Below are 27,499 nucleotides of genomic sequence, written 5' to 3'. Positions count from 1 at the left end.
TATGAAGGACCTTTAAAAAAACAACAACTAAGTTTTGACTCTTTTAGGCCTATATTTTCACATTCACTTTATAATTTATCAATGATCAGTCGAACAAGCTTAAATCATTTATTTAAGAATTAGGCGTATGTCTGACGTTAATGTTTCATTGATTATAAAAATGAAATGAAATGAAATCTTTAAGTTTAACGTTCCATGGTTATGCCAGTTAGGCTAAAGGAGACGGTGATAATAAGAGATGAGTGAAATGGTGGAATGAAAAAAATGGGAGGAAACGGGAGAACCCCGAGAACACCCACGCACACGGTGTTTGTCTACCACAAAGTCCACTTGGTGGGGGTTGGGATCGAACCCGGGACTCCAAGCACCAGAGGGAAACGCTCTACCATTGAGCCACCGCGGCCCCTTGATTATAAAATTCTATATATGCACAGTGTACATCATTCTATGTTCCCTACAGTTAATTTAGACATCATAAAATTTACCTTAAAATGTGTGCATTTTTTTATACTGTTGGATTTCTTTGTTTTCCATAATTAATTTTTAAAATATAGTACATAACAAATATTTATAAGGTACTGATCCGCATTGAGAGGTCAGACAATATGAATAAGTGGTTGGTTGGTGTAAAGAGAATGTTTATAATGATATAGTAGTGCAAGAAGTGACTAATTGTACAGTTCCGGTATACCTGCCTGCCCTGCTGTCACATTAGGCTGGATAATCGAGAGTCTACTGGATATAACAGTGTTACAAAAATGTGTCACAATACTTTGGAAACAGATTCCTCACATAAAAAAAAAGTTCATATGCACCTGTGTATAAAAGTGGATAGTTTCGGAGTTATAGGGCGCCGAAAACGTGAAACAAGTGCTCCACTACTATGTAAAAGTTCATAAGCTCCACTACTATGTAATCTATCATAGTCTGGTCAAGACAACACTTATAATGTTTACTCCATAGGATGGTAATCCAAATAGAGCAAACATTACATTAGATAGTCGTAAATAGTATGTTTGCTCGAGCGTTGACGATGAAACAAGTTATTATAAGTAATAGCTCCTTTCAACGCCAACTACACATAAGCAAATATTCTAAATACAACCTTAAATATGCTTACACACCAAAGATTCAGCATCATATTTTTCGAAAGATAATAAACACCACAAACAATAAGTAAGAATTATTTTCAGTACCATGCACATAAATTGATTACCACGAGGCTTGAGGACACGACATGCAAATCACAATCAATACGCGCAAATAGACTTAAAATTTCAATAATTGATTATACTTACATCGTCTTACATTGAGTAATTGAAATTATGACAATAATACTTATCAATGCATTTTATCTTGTGTAATATACAAGGATATATTAATGTTAAGTTATATAATAATGTGATTTAGTTCTGCAGCAGCGGGCGTAGGTTGTTACATATTTATCTGTTCGGCGCCAAGTAGTGCTGCCTACCGCCAAATCTCTTTAGTTCTTGCTGTTCGCGTGAGTTTCTCGTGTTGGGTGCCGTAAGAGCGGACAGAGATGTGATTGGCTGGAGAAGCGCTGGCCAAGGTCAAGCCAGTCGTCTGCTCCTCTGAGCGAGAAAACGCACACAGAGAAACATAGTCTGCTTGTAAGTGACAGTCCTTTTAAAATAAAAGAGAATTAAACTGCTTGAGCCGCATACATCCAAAATAACGCACAAACGAGTTTATGACACACTTAGAACTCGTATGTAAACTATCCAAATATCCATGTTTAAGAATGCTCCAGTACTTGCACATTAATTTTTAGAGAGAGGTGGAGAGTGATCAAATACTCCCAAACAGCCTCTCTAAAAATGATTGTGCAAGTACCGGAGGTTCTAAAAGATGGATATTTGGATAGTTCACATACTAGTTCCTCAGTGATGTCTTGACCCGACTACAATCGGTTCTATAGTAGTGGAACTATGGATCTTTAAAATTCATTTTTTCACGTTTTCAGTACCTTATAACTACGAAACTATGCACTTTTGACCACAGATCCTTATGAACTTTTTTCCTAGTTTGATGTGAAGAATCTATTCCCAAGATATTGTGACAAATTTTTGTAACACCATATATTTATATACACAGGGTGGTAGGTAACTCCACTTACAAACTTTGGGAGGCGATTCCTTATACGAAATGAAAGAAAAAAGTTCTAATAAACATGGGCCGAAAAAGGTCTCCTTTCACAGTTATGGCCCATTGAAAATTCGAAAAATCATTTTCAAAACTCCCTAACTTAGAAAGTATAGGACCTATCTCGAGCGGTTTAAAGAATTACACAGGAGCTAGTATGTTCTCTATCTAATTATCCATGTTTTATCATCCTCCGTTATCGCTGAAAGGAACTGTAAAAAGGAAGTAGAAGTATAGGGATATTCCTTTAAGTACTAGTGGTGCGTTCGTTTCGCTGGTACCGATAAATTCTGAAACATGAATATTTAGATAGAGCATATACCAGTTTTTATGTAATTCCTTAAATCGCTTGGGATAGGCCCTATAGTTTCTAAGCCAGGGCGTTTTAAAACGTGATATTTCGAATTTGCGGTAGTTCATAACTCTGAAAGGAGACGTTTTTCGACCCATGTTTATTAGAACTTCTTTCTTTCATCTCGTATAAGGAACCACCTCCCGAAGTTTTTCGGTGGAGTTACCTACCACCCTCTATATATATATATATATATATATACGAGGCACGTGTTAAAAAAGGCCAATTTTTTTGCAAAAAAAATTAAAATGATTGGAGAAGAAATTTATGCCATGCATCCTGGATGAAACAGTGGAATTAGGATATAAAATATTGACCCACCCCACCAACCACCGAATCTAGCATCAAGTATCTTCTTGCTCTTCCTAGAAATGACGCGTTCACTCCGAGGACGTCATTTCTGAGGTTTGTAGTTTCAAGGCCAAACTTGAGACTTTGGCATAGTCGCTAGTTACGGTGACTACGTAGAGAAGGACTAATACCATCATGCTTTTAGAGTTCTCCAGAGTAGGTTTCTTCTAGCTGATTGCACAAACTTTTTGATACGTCCTCGTAGATACCGTAATTATTTTTTTTATTTAAAATACCTAAAATAGAAGCATAAATTTATTATTATTAACATCAATAGTTCAGGAGTTGATAACATTTTCGTACTCTTGGTACGTTAATTTGTTTTCAACATAATTATGGCAGAATTTTAATATTTTTCTCGTTACTTCAAAGCAACGAATTCCTTCTATGTTTAAACTAAAATTTCATTTAATTCCTCACTATTGCTCTAATCCAATCAAAGAACACCGTTGCTGTTCGAATGGGCGAAGAACAATTTAGATTTTTTTTTTAAGGGAAATGTAAAATACAGTGAAACCTGTCTATGTTGGCCACCATCGGTTCCATCGAAAAGTGACCAACTTAGTCAGGTGGCCAACTTACAGAAAATAAGTGTGATTTGTGTATTTTTAAAATAGCATTTCTAGTATTACTTGATTGTAAAATTTTAATAAGCCGTGGCACGACAGCTACTTTTAAATAATGTATATAGAGTAACCATAAAAATATACAGTACTAGAAAATATCACTATAGTATGTTTAATATATGTGCATACCTTTCTCTTCCTGAAAACTAGTCTGGTACATTGGATTATTCGGATTGAAAACATAATAACACAAAAAACCATGAAATAGAAGCGTATGTACGCAGTTTATTGAAATTAATATTATAGCACACTGAGTTATTCCGATTGAAAACAAGAAAAGCTAAGTTATAAATTGAGAAATTCATATGCAATTTATATGACTTCTTTTCAGTTGTTACTGAATGGTGGTTCATTCTAGATATATTTATTTTATTCTTTATGGCAGATATGCACATTCTAATATTGTAGTTAACTATTACCTCTTGTTAATGAGCTAGAAGTGTTTCCCTCGGAGCAAGAGATGGTTTGAGAAAATCTTGAGGGAATTCATATTTCAAAAACTCCGCTATCTTTTGACAAGCCGACAGGTGCCAATAGTTGACAATTGACAAGGTTAGTTTTAACCTTGAGAATTTTCCGGAATTACTAAAGCTCCCCACTGATGAGAGGAGCTGATATAGCTAATGGTTTTACCAAAACAGACAGGGTAAACAAATACGTACAACCATTTCCTGAATTCCTATACGTGCTTTTTCTTATTCACATCTTCCTTCACCACCCTTTATCAGGGTAGTCTTCTGGCTATTGACCTCCAAGAGCAAATCGCGGGAATCCTTGCTTCTTTTCTCCAGTCACAAATACAGAACATCTGCCTCTCATATGGGAATACGAAAGAGTTCAGAAAAATAACAAAACTGTATTTTGCGTGGCCAAGATACGCAGGTAAATTTACCATTATCATCATAGGATAAACATTGCTTCAGTGTGGCCAACTTCCAAGATAGACAGGTGGCCAACTTATAGAGTAGTAAGTAACGAATGTCTTATGGGAAAATGCAGGTTCAAGACGAACTAGGCCAAGATAAGCAGGTGGCTAACTTAGAGAGGTGGCCAAGTTGACAGGTTTCACTGTATAATTTTCCCCGTTCATGCTTTTAAGCATTTATATATTCCCTTTGTTTAGTACTATACTCTGCATTGCACTCTCTTAATAAACTAAAATACTTTCTTTTAGTAAAGCAAAAATCTCAGTTGGTTCAGGCGCTCCTGCTTCCTATATTTGACTATTGTGACGTAGTGTATAATGACCTATCCACTACTCTTTCGACGAAATTGAAACGTATGTATACAACACATTCATTCTATTTATCTGTAATTTCCGTCGCTACTACCACATTACACCGGCATTGAATGGTCTTGGCTGCCTACCGCTCCACTTTCGGAGAAAACATCACATTTTAGTAAAAGTGTACAAACAAGGCTCCTTCATATTTAAACAATAATGATCAATTCGTTGCCCGTCACGACCGCGTCACTAGAACACGTAATTCTTTGCTACTTTCTAAACATCGCACAGAGACATGCGGCAAATCATTCGTGCCTACTAGTATCCGTCTCTGGAATAGTTTACGCCTCAGTGTGAGAAATTTAAAATCAAAATCAAGATTTGCCCTAGAAACGAAAACCTTGCTAAAGCAGAACCTGTCCACTTAACATACACATTCTATGATAAACATAAGTCAAAACTTTTAAGATTCTTTGCAGCTGTCATACTTATATAGTTTTGTGTTAGTTATTCTTATATTATGTTGTGTGTGTGTGTTTTGTGTTTATGTATATATGTGTGTAATGTGAATCAATGTATCTTGCTTTTTTTCTTTTTTTTGTATCAAATAAGTTTCAATTTTTTGTTACTCTTAGGTGTAAGAGAGGGTCTTATGGCCCTAACCTCGCTACTGTAGAAAAAAGGCAAAACATAGATAAATTACTATTGATATCGTTTGATATGATTAGTTAAAAATGAAATATATAGCATCATAAGCGGTTTTCTTTCCTGTTTTTAGAGGGAAAATAATATACGCACCGGATACTCCTGTAGTGCGACAAATCATGGAGATGACAAATCAGAGTTTTGCTGCTTTTGCGGATCTAAGAGATAGCCTAAAAATGACGCTGGAAGGATTTCAGGAGAACGAAACGGATGTAAATGAAGAACTTCGGGTAAGAATGATATGTAAATTTTTAATTTTTGTTATTTTATATATATATATATATATATATATATATATATATATATATATATTTTTTTTTTCCTTGTTCTCTAAGGTTTCATCGTTCATAGAGGTTCCTTGTCACCGGTATCATTCCTTCCTATCTTAGCTGCACGTGTAATTTTCCTTCAGGATTTTGTCTTTACCGTCACGGCTCAATTTTTGAGCTCTTTTTGGGTTGATTATTTTAATGAACACCGACAGTAGTAGTCGTCCATAGTCCTGCATTGGCTGTCGGAGAGTTTATCTCCTTTAATAATAATAATAATAATAATAATAATAATAATAATAATAATAATAATAATAATAATAATAATAATAATAATAATTCAAATGGTGTTGGATAACAAATATGATAGCAAATATTACTTAGAAAATATAGGAATAAGAGTGCCGATTTATAGTGTTAAGAATCGATCAACATTTGTAACACTAAATTCAAAACGTGAAATACTGAGAAGAGTGACAATATCTTGCAGCAATTTAAAATGAACATATGCTAAGAGAAATGACAAAGCAATTCTTACAAAAATTAAACTATGTTAACTTTATAAGAATGGTTTTAACCGCCAGCCTTGATTTTATTGTTATTATGTATCTTCAATGTACCTTTGTACGTTGTAATCTGTTATTCGAAGAACCAATCTTTTATGTTGAAATATGACAATAAGTGACCAAGATTTTTAACGTGAGAGCGTATTGGAAATAGCAGAAGTAAAAATGTTTATACTGAAAATTATTTCGAAAAGGGAGAGAGGATAATTGAACACGGTTTTGAAGGTGGGGGAACCAGGCTATTAGGTATGGAGATAATGGTAGAAGGAAGACGAAGATTGAAATATACGGACCAAATTATACAGAAGGTAATGGAGAAAAAGTCTGGCTGATGATACGGAAATAAAAAGTCTGGCTGATGATACGGAAATAAGAAGTCTTGGCTGATGATACGGAAATAAAAAGTCTGGCTGATGATACGGAAATAAAAAGTCTGGCTGATGATACGGAAATAAAAAGTCTGGCTGATGATACGGAAGAGTGGAAATCTGCGTCAAGGTAATCCAGAGATTGCTGATCTGGGAATAAAAGGAGGCTTTCGAGTTTGATGTCCCACGAGGCTAAGGGATACGGTCACTATCAGATTGATGATAATTGTGGAATAAAGAAGGTGGGAGGAATCGGGAGAACCCCGAGAAAACCCATGCACAAGATGTGTGTCCAGCACAAAGTCCACTTCGCGTGGTTCGATCTCAGCTCGCGCCAAGTGAACTTTATGTTGGACAAACATCGTGTGCGTGGGTTTCCTCGGGGTTCTCCCGCTTCCTCCCACTTTCATCATTCCACCATTTCATTCATTTCTCATCATCACCGTCTCCTTTAGCCTAGCTGGCATAACCGTGAGACATAAAACTTAAAGATTTCATTTTTCCACTTCTCGTGGACTGGAAAGGGGAGGAGGCTATGATCATCATCGTCATCATAGGTATTCTTCCATTATTGGAAGGTCATTTGGCGCAGCTAAGAAGCATCCATGCTCCACAGTCTTCCATTAACCTCGTCGTCTTCACGTATGATCTTTCTGTTTCGATACCGTAGCCTCTGGATGCGCGGTGGCTCAGTGGTAGAGCGTTCACCTCCGGTGCTTGGGGTCCTGGTTCGATCCCAGCTCGCGCCGTATGGACAAACATCGTGCTCGTGGGTTTTCTCGGGATTCTCCTGTTTCCTCCCACTTTCTTCATTTCACCATTTCATTCATTTCTCATCATCATCGTCTCCTTTAGCCTAACCGGCATAACCGTGGGACGTAAAACCTAAAGATTTCATTTCATTTCAGTTGTAGCCTCCTTCGCTCTCTCCTTCTCTTTCCTGCCTCCTTACTCTCCAGCACCTCCCTGATGATACAGTTCTCCAACCAGTTAGCCAATGTCCCAACCAGTTTCTCCTTCTCTTTTCAATAATATCTAAAATTCTTCTTTTCTATCCTATCATTTCTAACACCCTCTCATTCGTTTTCCGCTCGACCCAGCTAATTCTCTCCATTCTTCTCCACACCCACATTTCAAAATCTTCCAGTCGTTTTTTAAAAATCATTTTTGCGTAATATCCACGTTTCTGACCCATACAGTACAATACTTCATATGAAACATTTTGTGAGTGTTTTTCTGAACTCTATATTCAAGGTCTCACAAGATAGTACTTTCTTCCTCCTAAAGGTTTCTTTCGCCATTCCTGTCTTTGCTTTTATTTCATGTTCCCACTTCATATATCTTCACTAATAATTCTACCTAGATATCAAAACTAGTCACCTGTTCTATTTTCTCCCATCCTACTTCTATATTTGACATTGGCCACTTCGTTCCAATCACCATGGCTTTTATCTTTGTAATATTTATTTTCATTCCACATTCTTCACAGCCCTTCCTCAAGTTTTCTAATATCTGATTGATAATAAACATTTATTGTTTAACATTTTGTTTATATATATTCCCATTCTCCCATGTGTGTGTATATATATTGACTATTTAGGGGCAGAGTTATGAATGGGAGCTTGTAATTGGCTGAGGGATGTTAGCTCTTGATTGGTGGCGGTTGTGGCTACGAAAAATGGCTTTTATAAATGTCTTTAGTTCCCGAATGTCTGTTTTTTGGGGGGACAGAACAATAAAGGAAGCCATAGCTGTCTCACTGGAAAGGAACAGTCTCAAATGGGTTTCAGTTCAGCCCTATCTGGTCGGCTCTTTTGAGGAACAAAAGCAGATATTCAACGAAGTCATTTCTCGTAGTCACAACAACAGCCAATCAGGAGCCAGCATCCCTCAGCCGTCAGAAGCCAGCGTTTCCCTCAGGCAATCACAAGTCCCCATTCATAGCTCTGCCCCCTAAGTAGTCACTATGTATACTTGCTCACGTTTCGGGTCTCTTCATTAAAATCCCTGAAGATAAATGTGATGTCTGCATTCGAAACGTTAGGCGTCAGTACCTTCAACTGGCTGATAGATTGAGAAGACTTACTAAAATCCCGTATCTATGTAGTTCCGTAACAACAATCCACTTGATCAAGAAATTAGCTATAGACTGAAATGTGTAATTTACTGTGGAGTGACATGAATGACGAGTTTGGTCTGAGACAAAATATTGTCACTTAATAGTTATATATATATATTTCATACCTCATTATTAGAGTTATGCGTTATTTTTGTCCGTTATCTTTCGAGTAATTTTCACTTCCATTTTAAATCATACATAAATTATTTTGTTTTTTTTTTAAAATAGGAGTTGATAAAGGTGCTGAAATTAACACCTTGGAAAATTATATTGGTGCAAGAATTTATGAAACTACTAAGAAATGAAATGACCCCATTCCGTAGGTGAGTTGTTTTATAATTATAAAAAAAGAAATATAATTACTCTGTCATGTAGGAATTAAATTGGTTTTATTATAACTGACTAATGATTCCTTTAATTTATAATCGCGTTCATGGTTAGTAGAGCACAACCATAGGTTTACTTTTTCAAAAATACAACTTGGATATTGTGTTCCAGTGTTTAGTTGTACATTACCTGTGTTTGGACTTCTGTTTTGCCAAATATTCAGCTTTATTACTTCAGGAATAATACATTTATTCCTATTTTTTTTCTTTATCTACAAAGTTTGACAATAAAGTTTGGTGCGTAATAAACACACATACACTATGTGATCAAAAGTATCCGGACACCTGGCTGAAAATGACTTACATGTTCGTGGAGCCCTCCATCGGTACTGCTGGGATTCAATATGGCGTTGGCCCACCCTTAGCCTTAATGACAGCTTCCACTCTCGCAGCCATACTTTCAATCAGGTGCGAGAAGGTTTCTTGGGGAATGGCAGCCCATTCTTCACGGAGTGTTGAACTGAGGAGAGGTATCGATGTAGGTCGGTGAGGCCTGGCACGAAGTCGGCGTTCCAAAACATCCCAAAGGTGTTCTATAGGAATCAAGTCAGGACTCTGTGCAGGCCAGTCCATTACAGGGATGTTATGGTCGTGTAATCCACTCCGTCACAGGGCATGCAGTATGAACAGGTGTTCGGTCGTGTTGAAAGATGCAATCGCCATCCCCGAATTGCTCTTCAACAGTGAGAAGCAAGAAGGTGCTTAAAACATCAGTGTAGATCTGCGCTGTGAAAATGCCATGCAAAACAACAAGGGGTGCAAGCCCTCTCCAAGAAAAACACGACCACATCATGACACAACCACCTTCGAATTTTACTGTTGGCACTAGACACGCTGACAGATGACGTTCACCGGGCATTTGGCATACCCACACCCTTTCCTCGGATCACCACATTGTGTACCGTGATTCGTCACTCCACACAACGTTTTTCCACTGTTCAATCGTCTAATGTTTACGCTCCTTACACCAAGCGAAGCGTCGTTTGGCATTTACCTGCGTGATGTGTGGCTTATGAGCAGCCGCTCGACCATGAAATCCAAGTTTTCTCACCTCACGCCTAACTGTCATAGTACTTGGAGTGGGTCCTGATGCAGTTTGGAATTCCTGTGTGACGGTCTAGATAGATGTCTGCTTATTACACTTTATGACCCTCTTCAAGTGTCGGCGGTCTCTGTCAGACAACAGACTAGGTCGGCCTGTACGCTTTTGTGCTGTACGTGTCCCTTCACTTTCCACTTCACTATCACATAGACACAGTGGACCAAGGGATGTTTAGGAATGTGGAAATCTCGCGTACAGACTTCTGACACAAGTGACACCCAATCAACTGAGCACGTTCGAAGTCCGTGAGTTCCGCGGAGCGCTCCATTCTGCTTTCTCACGATGTCTAATGAATGCTGAGGTCGCTGATAATGAGTACCTGGCAGTAGGTGGCAGCACAATGAACCTAATATGAAAAACGTATGTTTTTTTTTGGGGGGGGGGTGTCTGGATACGTTTGATCATATAGTGTGTATAATTATGTCCCAGGAAATTCTCAGTACTAGTTGTTTTGCCCAAATAAATCCCTAAGAATTACATAATTAAGCCCAAGAAACCACAAAACACAAAACAACCAATAGGGGAAATTAAGGATGACACATCAGGTGAGCGCGTACTATGATTAAGCGGCGTAGCAGGTTACCAGTTATAATAGCAAATCAACTATCAAACTAATTCCCATAACAAATAACATGTAACTTTATTGGAAAATGTGTATATCAAGCAAGTTTATATATATATATATATATATATATATATATATATATATATATATATATATATATATATATATATATAGAGAGAGAGAGAGAGAGAGAGAGAGAGAGAGAGAGAGAGAGAAAGAAAGAAAGAAAGAAAGAGGGAGGAGTAAGCATTCGTCTTCACTTAAGACTGTTTCTTTTATAACCGCAATATTTAACAATATATTTCCAGCTTTTTTTTTAATTTGTTTGACAGTAGTATAAAATCTCCACAATAAAGAGCAATAAGGCAATAGCTCTGAAAACATGCAGAGTTCCATTCTGTTAAGCTTTTTTTTTATATATTGGGGGGAGAGGTTAGCTGCAAATTTTAAAATTGTGGAGGAAAAAAGAAGAAAAACCTAGTCGGAAAGTTATCAAACAGCAAACCTAACCAATATCAGTAGTCGCAATCAAAAGGCATTTGCCCACTCAGAATGTTTTCCCATTTTCTATTAACAGATACCAATACACAGAACATAAAGCATATCAAACAACTTTCATCAAAGAAACCATGTAACTCTAGCATACAAACCACTACGAATCACTCATTTTCTTTTTTCACTTTCTGTCTCAAAACTGATTATCTACAGATGTACAATATAGTGGTTAGAATTTTTGTATTAAATTTCCATTAGGCGAAGAACAAACAATAATTTAGGTACTTTTTCTTTTCACTACATAACCAAAAAAATCATTTTTAATGTTCTCCATATTATAAAGTCACATTGGACCGTTTACGAACTACACCCATTCCAATTAGCTGCTTCACTATGCCTCGCCACAGCTGATCGCCTTGCAGGTCATACAGGCACAACTAGCGCTATAAGTGGGGAGTAGATTAACTACCAGCACTAGATAAACCAAATCAAAAGACAAACGTTATCCCGCTATTTCTCTTATTGTCTTTAAATTGGAGATTTTATTTATAAACATTTTTAAACATAAATTTTATTATTCGACTGAACGCAATAAGTTCCAGAATTATTGCTGGTACTTTGTAACTGCTAACGATAGGAAATTGTTTATTGTGAGATATATGCTATGGTAGTCTTCTTTTGCAGGTCATAGGAAGGTTTGTTAAAGAGAGTATCCATGCCCTTCTAAACGCTGATCATCAAAGACACCCTGGTTCCCATTATCATGTTGTAAGTGAGGGAAATCAGTAACAGAGACTTACGAAGTGATCAGAACTGTTTACCGCGAGAATGCGCTCTATCGTGATCATGTATTTGAATATTTTGTCCGACTTCGTGATTGACGTAAATACATTCCTAATAACCTCATTGGACGTGTGTCAGTTGTTCAGAGGTTAAGGTGGAGCTTGTTCGCGACCTGATGCAGTCAGACCATCGCATGATGAAAGATGTGCTGCAAATCAACCGTGATACGACTACGAAATACAACATTCTCGCGGTAAACAGTTCTGATCATCTCGCGGCCCCATGTAGCGTAGGCGCTAACGTTCTCGCCTGGGAAAACTCGGTCGAAAAAGTGTAACAGATTTTTCAAGGCAGTCATTCTGAAATGAAATCTTTCAGTTTAACGTCCCTATGCCCTTTATGCTAAGGGAGACGGATGATTAAGGCAAGTGAATGATGAGTGAAGAATTAGTGGAATGAGGTTGTGGGAGGAAACAGGAGTACCCTAAGAAATCTCACGGACACGATGTTTTCACCACAAACTTACTTGGCCGGGCATAGAACAAGGGACCACCTGCAGTAGAGTTAATCGCTCCACTACTGAACCACCGTGCCTCCCACCAGTCATTCTGAGTAGGTGTTCTGTGTTTTCCTCATTTGCACCAGGCAAAAGCCGGGATAGTACCTAACGTAATGGTCCCAGACCATTTCCTTCCTTCCCCTTCCTTTCTTCCTTCCGAATTCCCTGGACAGTGTGATTGCCAGTGCCTCATCCCTCATACATGACGGGCTAACATGGCCATAGCTGCCGAAAGCCCAGAAATCTATTTCCTCATCCTGATCATCACGTACGTCTCTGTTGCTGATTTCCCTGACTTTCAGCAAAACCTAATGTTCACCCTTGGTTCCCTGTAAGAATTCACACCAGTGAGAATCAGGGTTTTCAGTGAGCGATGTTTAGAAAGACACAGTCATTCTGCTTACCAAATCTTCACAGTCCTGCAGAATCTTAATCTCACATGATAAATAATTTTATGTCAAGGTTTCTATGTTATATTTTACGCTTTTATGTATAAATAATGTATGTACGTGGCGTATAAATTATTTATATTATTATTTATTGTTATTAATAATATTTTTTATTATTTATATTAAAAGACAATTAATTCCGTTCCTGTAGGAGAAGCTGGAGTAGTCTTCTAGTCCACAGTACCTTGAGAACGAAGTGACTGGCTGTCATCTACATTTCTTATTCCAAAAATTCTGATTCCTTCCACACTTACTTGCTGTGGCAGATTCACCCTGATATGTTGGTATATATTATTAAAGCATTGGTACCTACAGACACGCCACAGGAAAATACAATTGACTGAAAAATGGATGGGGGGGGGGTCGCGGTGGCTCAGAAGTAGAGCACTTTCCCCTAGTGCGCAGGATCCCTCGTTCGATCCCCGGTCAAGAAAGTTTGTGCTGGACAACACCGTGTCCGTCAGTTTTCTGGGGATACTCCAGTTTTCTTCCAATTCTTCCTTTATTATTTACTTGCTCTAATCATTCGTCTTCCTTAGAGTAAAGGGCATAAGTGTCTCCCTTAGTTTAAAGGGCATTAGTGTCTCCCTTAGTTTAAAGGGCATAAGTGTTTTAGTCTGGTCTCTTAATAACAAATATGGCTCGGATCGTGACCGACCGGACACAAGTATGAAACTTAGCAGACTGAAAGTACTTCGGTATTCAATTCGTTTTAAGGTCGGGTGCCAAAATTTTCTGGGCGCCATTTTGAAATATGCCGCCATATTGGATTTTATGTAATGATCTCTTAAAAGATCATTATCTCGGTAACTAATGGTCTGATTTTGATTATTCTTTTTCTAAATTATAAGTTAAGCCCGAATGTAATCGATTATAACAGTAATAAAGACAAGGAAATATGATAAAAACGAGAAAATTATAAATATTTAAGATTTTATGAAACATATTTACATTTAAATGAATTTTTCTCCAAAATGGTCCATTTTATGAAAGATGTACCCTATAACATTTGAAAGAACATATAAGGAGCTTCAATTTGATGTATAATACGTTAAAATGCGATGAAAAATAACCGAAATATAGTTAAATTAAGAAATCAGTACAATAGAATATAAGGAGTGTGCAGGGAGTCAACTAGACGAAACTTGGTGTTAGGTGATAACAAGCATGCTCGGAACCAGACAAATTAATATTTTTTCTTCACGTTTGTGAATTGTTATTCAAATCAATATTATTTACATTATTGCTATTGTTATTAAATGTTTATTATACTGTTCATATAAATTATATTATATAAGACACTAAAAAGCCACATTATAAATACGTCTTTGCATATATATGTCAATTTGTAAATTTAACTCTTTCAAATATAATAAATAGCTACTGAAAAACTGAATATTCCAAATCAAAATGCTAAGAAAGTGACAAAAATTGATAACATCCAATCGCCTATTCCACAAAGAAAAAATACTTCTTAGTCACATTGCTGTTCATCACAGGAGCTTCCGCCGCAGCAAAGATCTGTATATTGAACACCATTCGTAGAACATACACACTGTTTTGAGCAAAGAGGAAGAGCTTTGCAGCCATACTTTAGCAATTCTCTTGAACTTTTAGAAACTTCTGGTTTGGTCATCCATAAGGGCTTCCACGATCCACCTTCTTTCACCCAGCCGAAGTTTTCTGGACTTGAAAATATTCAGCAGTTCAGACTTGTTTGACGACAGTAAAAGTTCCTCGTGTTCAATGATGATAGCCAACTACGATTTTCATGAGAAAAAGAGTTACAGATCACCCTCACGCGGTTTGCATGACATATACAGCCAACTGAACAAACTGTAATCATTCCTCAATTCATCTATCTTCTGTTCAGATGATCTCCTACCCTTCTTTAAGTTTTCTCAAGAAAACAAAACAAAACAAAAAGAAAATATTCCTTTTTATGGGAGACTAAATTGACTTGCTTCGTTTTACAAACACCGAGTCAACAAAATCTTCATGTTGGTTTTTACCAATCACTTTTATTTTTGCAACAGATTTTGAAGATCCTGTAAGGCATACGCATGTGATGATAGATTCATTACCTGTTACGTATCTAAAATAGGATTTCCTGCAGCAGAAATTGTGTCATGCAATGTTTGACAAAGATTCTTAAAACTTACATCACTTCCAACATAATTTTCGTTAATTATTTTCTCAATGTGTGCAGCATCTTCAAATTCTTTTGTGAGTCTGCATAACTCAGGAGCTGTGAGCATCCACCGTTGAAACGCAAGTGGATTTTTAGTTAATGGCTCCACTGGAGTCTCTAACACTTCTGTTATTTTGGCCGGACGGCATGAAACAAAACTTTTGGTTAGTCTTTAAAAACACCCAGTTCTTCTTAAATTCTGCCTTTCCTTCATTTAAACTCTTCATGTCCCTGAGATGCACAGATAGAGGCAGAAGACGTTCCAACACGTTACATATAATAGGAAGTTACTTTGTCGGTGAGCTTTAACAAATATCAAAATTAGAAGTTCCAATTCCAGTACAAGATCCTAATATGAAAACATAGATCTTTTCTATATCATTTCTTCCCGCCACTGTTGAAATTCTTGGTTACAGTTTCTGGACTCTTGTTCTGTATGAAACCCTGCCATTTGAAGAAAGCCTAGAACTACAGCTGGTTTCTGCTGTGCTCTTCTGGTTCTGGTTAGGTGTGAGCAGTCCAGGAATGAGTCAGCTGACTGAACCTGCTACTCTGGCCTCAGCTAAGGACGATGTCCATCCAGAACAATTTAGTATGTGGCCTAACACTCTTCAAAGGGCCATTTCTATGTGTAGTCCACCAAACATAACGATAGAACTTCTCCACAGTATGAATCGGACCATCTCCACTGTATTTGTTTTGCTATTGCAAAGAGAGGTTGGTCAAGGAAAATAACCTGTATTTGATTAGGGTTACATCGATCAGTAATTTTTTTGTGATAGACATATCATGCTTCACCATTGAAAGAGACGCCGCTTTTCAGTAAAAATTGGCAACATGACGTTAGTACCTTTAGTAGAACGTACACTTCCTGATTGAGTCAAATTATACTCTGCCCACAAGCACTTATTTTCACCTAGCAGAGAATTTCTTTCAATCCACCGCCTCTCTGTCTTTTTCGAGCCCTGACCGTATTGGTTCTTGAACAGTAATAGGAACTTGCAGTTTGTCAAAATCACATGATTATACTGATGGCACAATAGCGTAGATATCTGGTAATAAGTAATCTTCTACTGACGAAGAAACTTCAATTCGCATTGGGGGTAAACCAGGGTTAGAATCGGAAGGCAATTGGAATACGCTAATACTTGTTCCATGGAAAGATCCTGTCGAAGTAGTTGATGATGTGTTGTGGTCTAAATTGTCCAATGCACCGATGGTGTACACATTAGTCATTAATGGAAAGGGGCAAACAAGACCCTCTAATTTGTAGCGTCTCCATGTCACTGCTGCTATCTGATCTTCAATTTGGATCACACGATTATGTTACAAAAATGTCTAAGTTATGTAAATTACTGACAATCTTTTTCTAGCAAGTAAGAGTGTGTACCTATAAACCTACATACAGTGGGAGCGGCGGTTCATGAGATATGTTGTGCCTTTTTTTTTTCGTGGTGCTAATCTTCTGTTCTTAAAATTAAAATATATTAATTGACTTATTGTTAGGGCAGTTTGAGAATATGTTATAGAAATTTCTTCTATGTTAGATCCATACAGCAGCAATTGAACGAAATTCTTTAGATTTTCTGGAACACTTTCATCATGACAGTTTTCTGTAAAGTATCCTGAAAATGTTTGCCATTCCCGCAAAAATCTCCTCTTTATTTGATCGTTTAGACATGAAATCCTTGAGTAATTTCTAGTGTCCTTTCTTTAATACCAATAACATATTTTGCCATCACTGTTTAGTACAATCAGAAATAAAATGAACGAGAATATTGTTCTTTAGTCTTGTTTTATTCACTGCTTTTGATGTACCTACCGCTCTCAACTTGTTTTCATATAGACTGTGCAGCTCTGACAAATTGGAAATGAAATGACCATCTTCTATTTTACATTCCAAGTAATCTATAAGTTCAGCAAATACACGAGATTCTAAAACATCATCATCTTGACTTTCGGTTTCATTTCAAGATCTGTTCTCCCTTTCCCAACTTTTGTACCTATTTTTATACATCCATAAGCACTGTATGTGGTATGTAGCCTCCATTGCTACCAAGTCTCCTCCGGAAATTTTAGTAAGCAGAAATATATACTGTAATTATTAAACCATTTCCTTAAGGTTTTTGTCAAATGTAAGTGACAGTTTCTGCTAACCCCTTTCCTAGAATTGCAAAAAATATAAACCGGTGGAATTACATTTCCTCTACTTTCATTTCTCCTCTTACGCTTTGGTTCATTATTTTCTGTTGATTTCTGTTTACTTTTTGTTTTCGATTCTTTTGCGATTTCTCTTTTTAGTTTTGAGGCAATAAACTTCAGTCTGCATTGTTTATGCCACTTCACTGTATTGTCAATTAGTGTGTTTACTAATAATTCTTTTCCAGTGACAAGTTTCACAGATATCTTCTAAGTTATCTAAATCTTTATAGATCCTCAGGAATTCTGAACACGAATCGCCTAAAAAACACTTAATAAACACATAATTTCAAATACTGCAAGGAGTGATATTTTTCAACTTAAAAAGGCACAATACACTTTTTAATGTGTTCACAGTTACATTATGATAACCAATATTATGAAAAGAAAGGAACTACCTGTTCATGTTTACATAGAACTGCTGCAATGAAAACTCCCATAACAATTCTAAGTAATGATTAAACGTAGTTATTATTAAGTAATCATAACAAGAATAAAAACTAGATAATTTAATGATAAAAAAAAAATCTGCCAAACACCGCTAAATTTCACGAAGTTGACCGATTACGCAGTCTTCCTATTTGCACTGGGTTTGTTTTCAAGACTTATATTTCGACTATTTCTCATCGCATTTTAACGTATTATACATCAAATGAAAGCTCAGGGTACATGCTTTCATAAAATGGACCATTTTGGAGAAAAACTCATTCATATGTAAATATGTTTCATAAAATCTTAAATATTTCTAATTTTCTCGTTTTTATCATATTTCCTTGTCTTCATTACTGTTATAATCGATTGCATTCGGGCTTAACTTATAATTTAGAAAAAGAATCATCAAAATCGGACCATTAGTTACCGAGATAATGATCTTTTAAGAGAACATCACATAAAATCCAATATGGCGGCATATTTCAAAATGGCGACCAGAAAATTTTGGCACCCGACCCTAAAACGAATTGAATACCGAAGTACTTTCAGTCTGCTAAGTTTCATACTTGTGTACGGTTTGTCACGATCCTATCCTTAACAGACCAGACTATTTCTCTTAGTTTAAAGGGCATAAGTGTCTCCCTTAGTTTAAAGGGCATAAGTGTCTCCCTCAGTTTAAAGAACATAAGTGTCTCCCTTAGTTTAAAGGGCATAAGTGTCTACCTGAGTTTAAAGGGCATAAGTGTGGAACGTTAAACTGAAAGATTTCATTTTATTTTAAAAAAAAAAAAATGGAAGCATATACAAATGTATCTAAAAAAAAAATCACTACATCAATAGACTGATTAAACTAAAATAAGTGCTCACCACAATAAAAAGAAATATTTGCAAAATGAATTTTATCCATAATTTCTCCCGGTTTCTACACGATTAAAAGCGTAAAAATTTTACCACAGAAACCGTGATAGAATAGCAAAAAATAGATGTGTAATTACTTGACGCATGGTATAAATAAACTGTCCATATATTAAAATATTTCGCAGTACCTGGAAGAGTCAATATATTAATAATTGATAAAAACCAACAATCCAGTGTAGGTCTGTTACAGGAAGTAAATGTGGAAGCAATAACGATAGGAATGTCAGTGACAGCCAGTTACTTCGTTCTCAAGGTACTGCGGACCAGAAGGCGGCTCCAGATTCTCCTGCAGGAACCGAAATCATTGTCATTTAATACAAATAATTTATACGTCAGGTACATTCATTACTTTATTATTTTCTGTCATTAGTATTTTGCAGAGTACTAGCATCAATCTTGGAACTTTCTTGTTAAACCTTGTATTTGACATAAACAATTTGCTTTTGCTTAAATTATTTACAATTTATTTTCGTCATTTTTGTAATGAAGTGAAATTTATTTAGTAATTTTATTTACAGTAATAATACTGAAGATAATAATTTCTTTGATCAACAAAGAAATTCTACGTTTCGGAACACTTTAGAGAGGCTTGTTAATTTTTCTGAGGTAAGTATATCGGTGGCTTAGTTATTTTTATTATTACTAAATTCAGTGTTATTCTGGCAGGTAACTTAAACGTTTTGATTTCAGTAATTGCGGGAGTTTTTTTTTTTTTTTTTTTTTTCTCAATTTACAATACAAAATTCAGGTTGAACAAGACTCAGGAAACCTTTTTTTTTTCCTACGTCCCATCCGTTTCAATTTACTGAAAGCTGATATCTCTTCAGTTGGCTATGAATGTGAGGGAGCGTAGTTTGTTATTGAGACAACTTCCTAGTGAGAGAACTTTTTCCATCAAGTGAGCTGATGTTGTTGGCAGTTTATGTTCTTTCTGTGATCAATTTTATTCTTAATTAGTGATAATTTTTTTTGATTTAATCAAGAATGATTACGTTTTAAATATTAGTTTGAGGATTTTTATGTTGTATTAAACTGTAAAAGAGATTAGTAATATGTAATAGGGATTTACTTTGGTTAGATGTTATTTGAGTTATATGTAGTTCTGGGTTCTAGTTGTTGTTATTAGTCTGTATGATAGTTTCGGCAGTATGGCATTGCCTTAATCAGACACTTTATTTTAAACACATATCAAGAGAATGTGTCTGATGAAGGCAATAATGATTGCAGAAACTAATGAATTGTACCCTAATGAAAGTAGTATAGCGTTTATTTATAAACCGATGAAGGACTTAAAATTTATACGAGGTCATATCAATGAAAGTGAGTTAATTGGAGTGAGTTTGTTACCAGACGTCCTGCATAAGCTGATGCTTGAGGTAGACGATATTAACAACCTGGAACAGTACATGGAATATCTTAGAAAATACGAAATTGCTAAGCGCATGGTGAATCTTAGGGAAAACCCTGAAATAATCTGGCAAAATACACAAGTAGATTGACTTGCGCTATACAACTAACAGAGATTAGTAATACGTAAAAGCGATTTGCTTTGATTAGATTTTATTTAAGCTACACGTAGTTCTAAAACTAGAATGAACGATGTGGAGAATACGTTTCATTTTGGACATAAACGAGTGAATTTGGATTTGAACGGCATCGGAAGTGTCAGTGTTCATTTCAGCGACCACGAGAACTAGGGATTCGACACTATAGTGTTTTCAAAACTAGAAACAAATTGACGTTTGGAGAAGCACGTGGTACGCTGTTGCCACTCGTGCGCATCCCGGTGAGTCCTCAGCAGGAACTGTCTTGTGAGTCTTAACGAAAATCTCTAAATATTGGTTTGTTTGTATGGATGAAACTATATATTTGTCGTCCCAGTTTGTGCATGTTGGAAAGTGGGGAAGGCTGTGTGTGTGTGTGTGTATGCGTATGTGACAGAGAGGGGGGCGGGGGGAGAGGGAGAAAGAAAGAGAAATAAGATCTTGCTTGTGATTGTAAAGAAAGTATTGTTTATTAATGTGTGTTTTTAAAACAGTAGAACATTTTTTAAAATGATTATGAGGAAAAAGTAAATAAAAATATAAACAAATCATGAAGATAAAAAGAAATAAAGCACTTGTAAATGTTCGGGTTCATCTGGAATTGGGGGCTGGGAGAATATACATTTGTTAGGAAGTTGTCTACAAATATTTACAAATAAATAATCTTGGTTTTACTTGATTGTAAAGTTTCAGTGTCAAGGCTGTGTGAAGTTGAGGTAAGATTTACTGCCTGTTAGATCAGAACCTTGCAAGGCAAGTGGCTCATCGAGAAACGAACTTAGAGACCGCATGTATAAAGAAATCGTTGTCATTAGCGTCTTGGCTGCGAAGGGACAAGGTTCTTTTCTAATTTGTTTGAGTTTAGCGTCCAATTTCACGAGTATATATCACTTGTGGCTCCACAGTTCAACATAGAATTCGAACCACATTCTGTTTTTCGGGAAGGAAACCATCGATCTCGCACTAAAGACGAAAAAAGCGCGTCACTAAGTAACTCATAATATATTGAATATACAATGTTTGCGAATGTTGACTGCTATTGATTTTTCAAGTGAAAAGTTATAAAATTCAGAAATAAGAATGATGCTTGAAGCTAACATTACAGGGATTGAATATACATAACACGAAGAAATGTATTCAAATCATTACTATAAACCGTAGTTATATACAATTTTGTTTTCAGTGTCTATGAAGAGGGAATCGTTAATACACTGAGTAAACCTGCTTGTAAGAAACGAATATTTCTTCAATGGGATAAGCAAACAATGTTTGGTTCCCGCAATGAATTTTTTGAGTGTCATGTGTTCGGCTGTTTTGCAGGGAGAATGTCCTCCAGTTCACTGGACATTATTTAAAATATGTATTCGTTATATATACCTTCAAATATAAATAGAATAGAGTTTGTTTGTGTGTTTGTCTGTCTGTGGGGACCATCGAGTGGACCGAGAGTTACCAAATTTTGGTTAGGGGTACCTTGGCCCAGACCCAGATCAAGACGAAGCCCTTTTTTCAAATTTCGACCAAGGGGGGTCTCATGGAGCGTTTACCGGAACCGGTTTGGGAACCAGACGAATTGACCGAGAGCTACCGAATTTTAGTCACGAATACCTTGGTCCAGCCTTCAGACTAGAGTTAAACGTTTTTGTCAAAATTCGAACCAGGGGAGTCTCAGGGGACGTTTACCGGGACATAAAGTAGTAGAAAATGACCGATATTAGTGTTGAATTCATAGTTTTCGCGGTCGCTGAAGTCAATGGTGATATTCCCACAGGCGTTGACTTCCAAATACAGCCCCCGTGCAAAGCATGGGCATATTCAACTAGTATATATATATAAACATACACTAGCACACGATATATATAGAACAAAAGAGATCACATATACAAATATAATTACAGGATTGTATACGAAAATAATACTTGCTGCAAGTTACGGGGCTGAATTTGGATTTAAAAAGCATCGGAAATGCCACTGTTCATCTCAGCGACCCCAAAAATTTATGAATTCGACACAAATATCGGTCATTTCCGATCATGTATATATATATATATATATCTTTCCTCTCCCTCCCCTAAGTTGCATCGTCAAAGTGAAATGATAAAGATCATCCCAGGCCCAAAACTCATCTATGTGGCAAATTTGATCGAGATCGGTCTCTCGTGGTTGAAGTATAAAGAAGTCACAAACATAATGACTTCCATATATTGTATATTGAAATGTGTATGTTGAAACAAGTACTAATGTTACTGTTCCATTTGCAGTGCTTTGATCTAGACAAATTTGAAGGCTATCAAACAGAAGCAGAGGCTGTGAAGCGTGGAAATGAGCTTGCTGATGACTTTAAGCTTTGGGGTGTTGTAATCTTTGAAAATGTCGAAGAAGGAGGTTCATTGGCGCCATTCGTTAAATACAAAATAAGGTAACTGAAGTATTCTATTAAAGGGTCTTTCCTAGTGAGATAGTGAAATCAGCCCTTGATCCAAATTGGGTCGATATTGACCCAAAAGTTTACCCTTGACCTTAAAAAAAAAAAAAAAAAAAAAAAAACCTCCTTCCCTTTGCGAATTATCGTATCATACGTGATCAAAATTGAATATTTTTTTAAATTTTGGTGGGGGTGGTCGAAAAATCTTGAGTTTCGCAGATTGTAGATACTATCTAGATGTAAATGTGTAATTTTTTCAAAAAATTGTTGAAAAAAATTTGGGGGAAGGGGGACACGTCGCTGATTTTTTGATTTAAAAAATTGTCATAATCTTAGGTACAACATCTATTTTTTTCGGGGCCTGAAAGTGATGGCAACATTGTCAAAAATAAATAAAACTGAAAACAAACGTGTTTTTCGCACAGTTTTCTCACAGAGGGCTCCTTCAAACAATCCTTTGACAGAGTTCACAATTTTTCTTTTTCTTGCGTCCCTTCCAATTCTGTCGTTCTTCGGCTGCTTCGATTGTGTCCGTTTCGGAATAGAAAGTTTCACCAAATGTGCAACCGACTCTTGCACAACGAAGTTACACACACCTTGCGTCGGCTCCTCGTATCTATTAGTGCTTGCTTCACTGGCCACACACAGTGGCGCTCTCTACCTCGAGCTATGTAACTTTGTTGTGCAATAGTCTGTTGAAGTGGAAGCACTATTTCGGAGATATATTTGGTGTTTCTATTCCGAAATGGACACAATCGAAGCAGCCGAAGAACGACAGAAGCGGAAGGGATGCAAGAGAAAAGAAAATTGTGAATTTTGGCAAAGGATTGTTGTAAGGGGCCTTCACCTTGAGGGTCCTAAAATAGTGGGAAAACTGTGCGAAAACACGTTTTTTTTTCAGTTTTATTTCTTTTTGACAATGTTGCCATTACTTTCAGGCCCCGAAAAAATATATGTTGTACCTAAGAATATAATAAATTTTTTAATCAAAACATCAGCGACGTCCCCCCCCCCAAAAAAATTTTTCCCTACATTTTATTGAAATTTTCAACAAGCAAAAAAATAAAGAAAATACGCATCGATGGTTTTGAAAAAAAAAATACACATTTACATCTAGATATTATCTACAATCTGTGAAACGTTCAATATTTTTCGACTAGCCCTACCAAAATTTAAAAATATTCAATTTTGGTCATGTATGATACGATAATTCGGTAAGGGGAGGGGGAAGGGGATCAAAACTTTTTTTGAGGTAGTTTTAGGTCAAGGGTAACCTTTTGGGTCAATATCGACCCAATTTGGATCAAGGACCGATTTCACTATCTTACTAGAAAAGACCCTTTAGTAACTAATCGTACGAAAGAAACAAGTCATAATAATGTGAGTAACGTCATATATTTTCGTGTATGAGAAATGTAGAATTTTAATACCAAATTTTTGCTTCTCCGCTCAATCTTCTAACAGATAGTTAAGTCATAATTTCAACCGTATGTATTAAAGATCCGCTTGTTTTCCTTTCTTTTCATATTGCCAACTAACCTTCCCCATAGATAAGCCAGTAAAAGAATGCACTGGACAACCGTTATTAGGTAATTAAAATTCTGCTTTAGGAGCTTCTTAATATTTCATTATTCTATGTTCTTTATATCCCGGGTTCGATTTCCGGTGGGGACACTCGGTCGAAAAAGTGTAACAGGTTTTTCAGGCCAGCCATCTTGAATGAGGTTTTTCCTGAATTTCCCTCATTCACGCTAGGCAAATGGCGGGATGGTACCTAACATATTGGTCTCAGGCCACTTCCTTCCTTTCTTTCCTTTCATCGAATAGTGTGCTCACCGAAGGACGTCATCCCTCGTATACGTGACGGGCTAAATGGCCTTAGATGCCGACAGCCCAGAAATCCAATTCCTAATTTTATGTTCTTTATTTAGTTAATATTAATGGAATCGGTGATGCATATCCGCATCATGACTGTACTTATAATATGAATAGTTATACTCTACGGCGTATGCCTAATTTACTAATAGAGGATCCAATGGTAATAAACCTTGTATGAGTGTCATCACTTGAACCACTAAGGGTGCCAATAAGGATGTTGTAGCGGCAGTCTTGAAAGCAAATAATCCACTACCTATGAAAGGGTCAGTTATCCTTCCCTTAATGCGGAACAGTTTGGACAAGTAATCTTTTTTCATTTAAATTATAAATCTCCTTCAACATGAACAATTTATTATATAAATAATTTAACATGAATATAAATTTAACAGTAACAAAATAAACGTGCTGACACAAACAGCGTTATTCAAATCAAATTCAACCCTTTCCCATTTTTAAATGGTAGTCCGGAAGTTATTCCACATTAGCATTCTACTATTTAATATTCTAAATGGAATTTACAGATTGTTCTTTTTGAAAAAATTCTCATATCAAATATACTCTCAAATTGAATTTAATCCCCCAAATATTTAACAACATATGATTATTCTAGTGACCAAAGACATACCACTCAGCAAAAACTTGCAGCAATTGGCCCAAAAAGAGGAAAAAAATAGATTAAAATTTAGTATTTACAAATTCTCGACGAGTCATATATCGTTGGTACTTTACACAAAATTCTTACATGTTCTTCCGCCTACCTTACGTCTAAGAGCACTTTAAGTCAAAAACTATACCGAGATTACATTATACTAATATTCAATTTGACGAACATAATTTCTAGGCTCCTACTCCGGCTTACCTCACGTTTCATTCTAATGGAAACGTAGTAGTTACGGGTAGATTACAAAATATAGATGGCGTTTCAATCACTTCGAACAAACGAATATCAAAACCCTGACATTGACCTATAGAGTCAGTGTTTACATATATAAGTTTATTTAACTAATCAGCTGATCGGGAATGTCCAAAGTTCTTAGACTTTTTTTTAACATGAACTTGCAGAGAAATGTCTCAATGTGCCCGGCCTTGTGCCCTCCTGCTGCCACCTGAAATATACAATACAAATTGGTACATACCGCATCGCTAGATTGGGTGTATTGATGAGAATGACCTCGCTTTGTTCCCCTGGCCTCCCAGATATCCTGATTTAATGCCCAGAGATTTCTTCCTGTGAGGGTACGTTAAGGACCTTGTTTATGTACCTCCGCTACCGCAATCCTTAGTCGAGCTCAAAGAACGCATCAGTGCTGCAATGCAAACAATTGACAGGACTATGCTACAAAATGTATGGAATGAGCTTGAGTATCGTCTGAACGTGTGTCGTGTCACCAAAGGGGCACACATTGAACATTTGTAGAAGGTGTATAAACTTGGTAAGTTTGTAATTCTTTTCATATATCTTTCACGTGTGTACGTGTAATACGTTTGAAAATATAATCTTTTCAAAACGAAAATGAATCATTATGTTAACGTTATAGAACAAAAGCATCTGAAAATTTATGATTTACGTGTATGGCGAAGAGAAAGTTTAGAGAAATGGGAAACCTTTCCAAATATAATTCTTATTTTGTTCTGGCTCACACTGTCTTGTAAATTGGTCATCACTGTTCTATACTATTGTAGTAGTATGTAACGGATTCCTTATATTAGTAACAATTGTTTGACTTCTTCTGTTGCAGAGTTGATGCCTCACGGATGGACGATACGTTTAGAACTCGAGATAAGGTTTATTTCTTTCGTCCAAGACGTCATCCAACGATAGACATGAAATACTTCTCATCTGGATTCATCTACCTCCAGGACATGCTAGACAACACCATTATTAAAATCCACACAGAGAAAAATGTTACTCCAGGGTTGTTCCTACATCAAGTTCCTTATCCGTGCTACGTTGAAGATAAGTAAGTAGTTCTTTCTGGTGATCAAATTGTGTTCAACACTTGACAATCGATTCTTTGAATAGAAAATTTCTTAACAAAAAAGTATCTGCAGTGTAATAGATTGCTCCTACAAGTGACTAAAGTGACTATCAGGAACTGAGACTCGACGATCCCAACAGCGAAAAAATGGAAAGTAAAACATTCTATAGAAACATATATCTAAACGTTGTATTGTATGAATGTGAAAGTTGACCGCTAATTCAAAGTTTAGAAAACATGTTTTTTAAGGGAAATATTCGATACAAAGTTAGGCATTGAAGTTGGTGAATGGTGAAAGCTACGTACAATGTATACGAAATACGTGTATTTTGTTCACGTGGAAAATGCTCACGGATACATATAATTTTAACAGATGTTCGTTTGAATAGAGCATGTGACTATTTTTCTATACCTGGGTGGTATGTTTTAAATGAGTCTCAAGTCAAATAGGCAAGGCAAGTCAATTGTAACAAATCTGCTTCATTTTACAGACTTTACCCATCACGCACTGAAAAATAAATTACAAGTCGATATAATATACATAGGTATTTCAAAAGCTTTTGGTTCTGTCAGTCATAAGTGTCTCGTTAGCAAGTTATAAAATATTGGTTTATCACCCTTGTAGATTTGCTAGTTTGAAAGCTTTCTGTCAAACAGAACATAGAAAGTTAAAATTGGACCTGTACATTCTCGTATAGGCTATGTAAAAAGTGGAATACCGCAAGGATCGCTCTTGGGCCCCTCTTATTTTCTTTAAATGGTCTCGCGGACAAAATCAAATACTCCGACATTCTGCTATATGCTGACGATATGAAGTTGTTCAGATTAGTCAACAATGAGTTTGTGA

General features: G+C 36.4%; 1 protein-coding gene across 1 annotated transcript in view; it reads left to right on the top strand.

Annotated features, from left to right (window-relative positions):
• LOC145672047 (phospholipid-transporting ATPase ABCA1-like) overlaps positions 1-27,499 on the top strand; it is a 242,611-nt gene that overhangs the window by 55,859 nt on the left and 159,253 nt on the right. Inside the window, exons 10-14 of the mRNA XM_081741259.1 lie at positions 5,499-5,655; positions 8,976-9,070; positions 19,345-19,432; positions 22,632-22,789; positions 26,413-26,634. Coding sequence (XP_081597385.1) covers positions 5,499-5,655; positions 8,976-9,070; positions 19,345-19,432; positions 22,632-22,789; positions 26,413-26,634 — 720 coding nt within the window. The remainder of the gene's footprint in view (positions 1-5,498; positions 5,656-8,975; positions 9,071-19,344; positions 19,433-22,631; positions 22,790-26,412; positions 26,635-27,499) is intronic.

Source organism: Thermobia domestica, chromosome 15, assembly GCF_964235325.1.
Source record: "Thermobia domestica chromosome 15, izTheDome1.hap1.1, whole genome shotgun sequence".
Classification (NCBI taxonomy): Eukaryota; Metazoa; Arthropoda; class Insecta; order Zygentoma; family Lepismatidae; genus Thermobia; species Thermobia domestica.
This window is presented reverse-complemented; position numbering and strand designations above follow the sequence as displayed.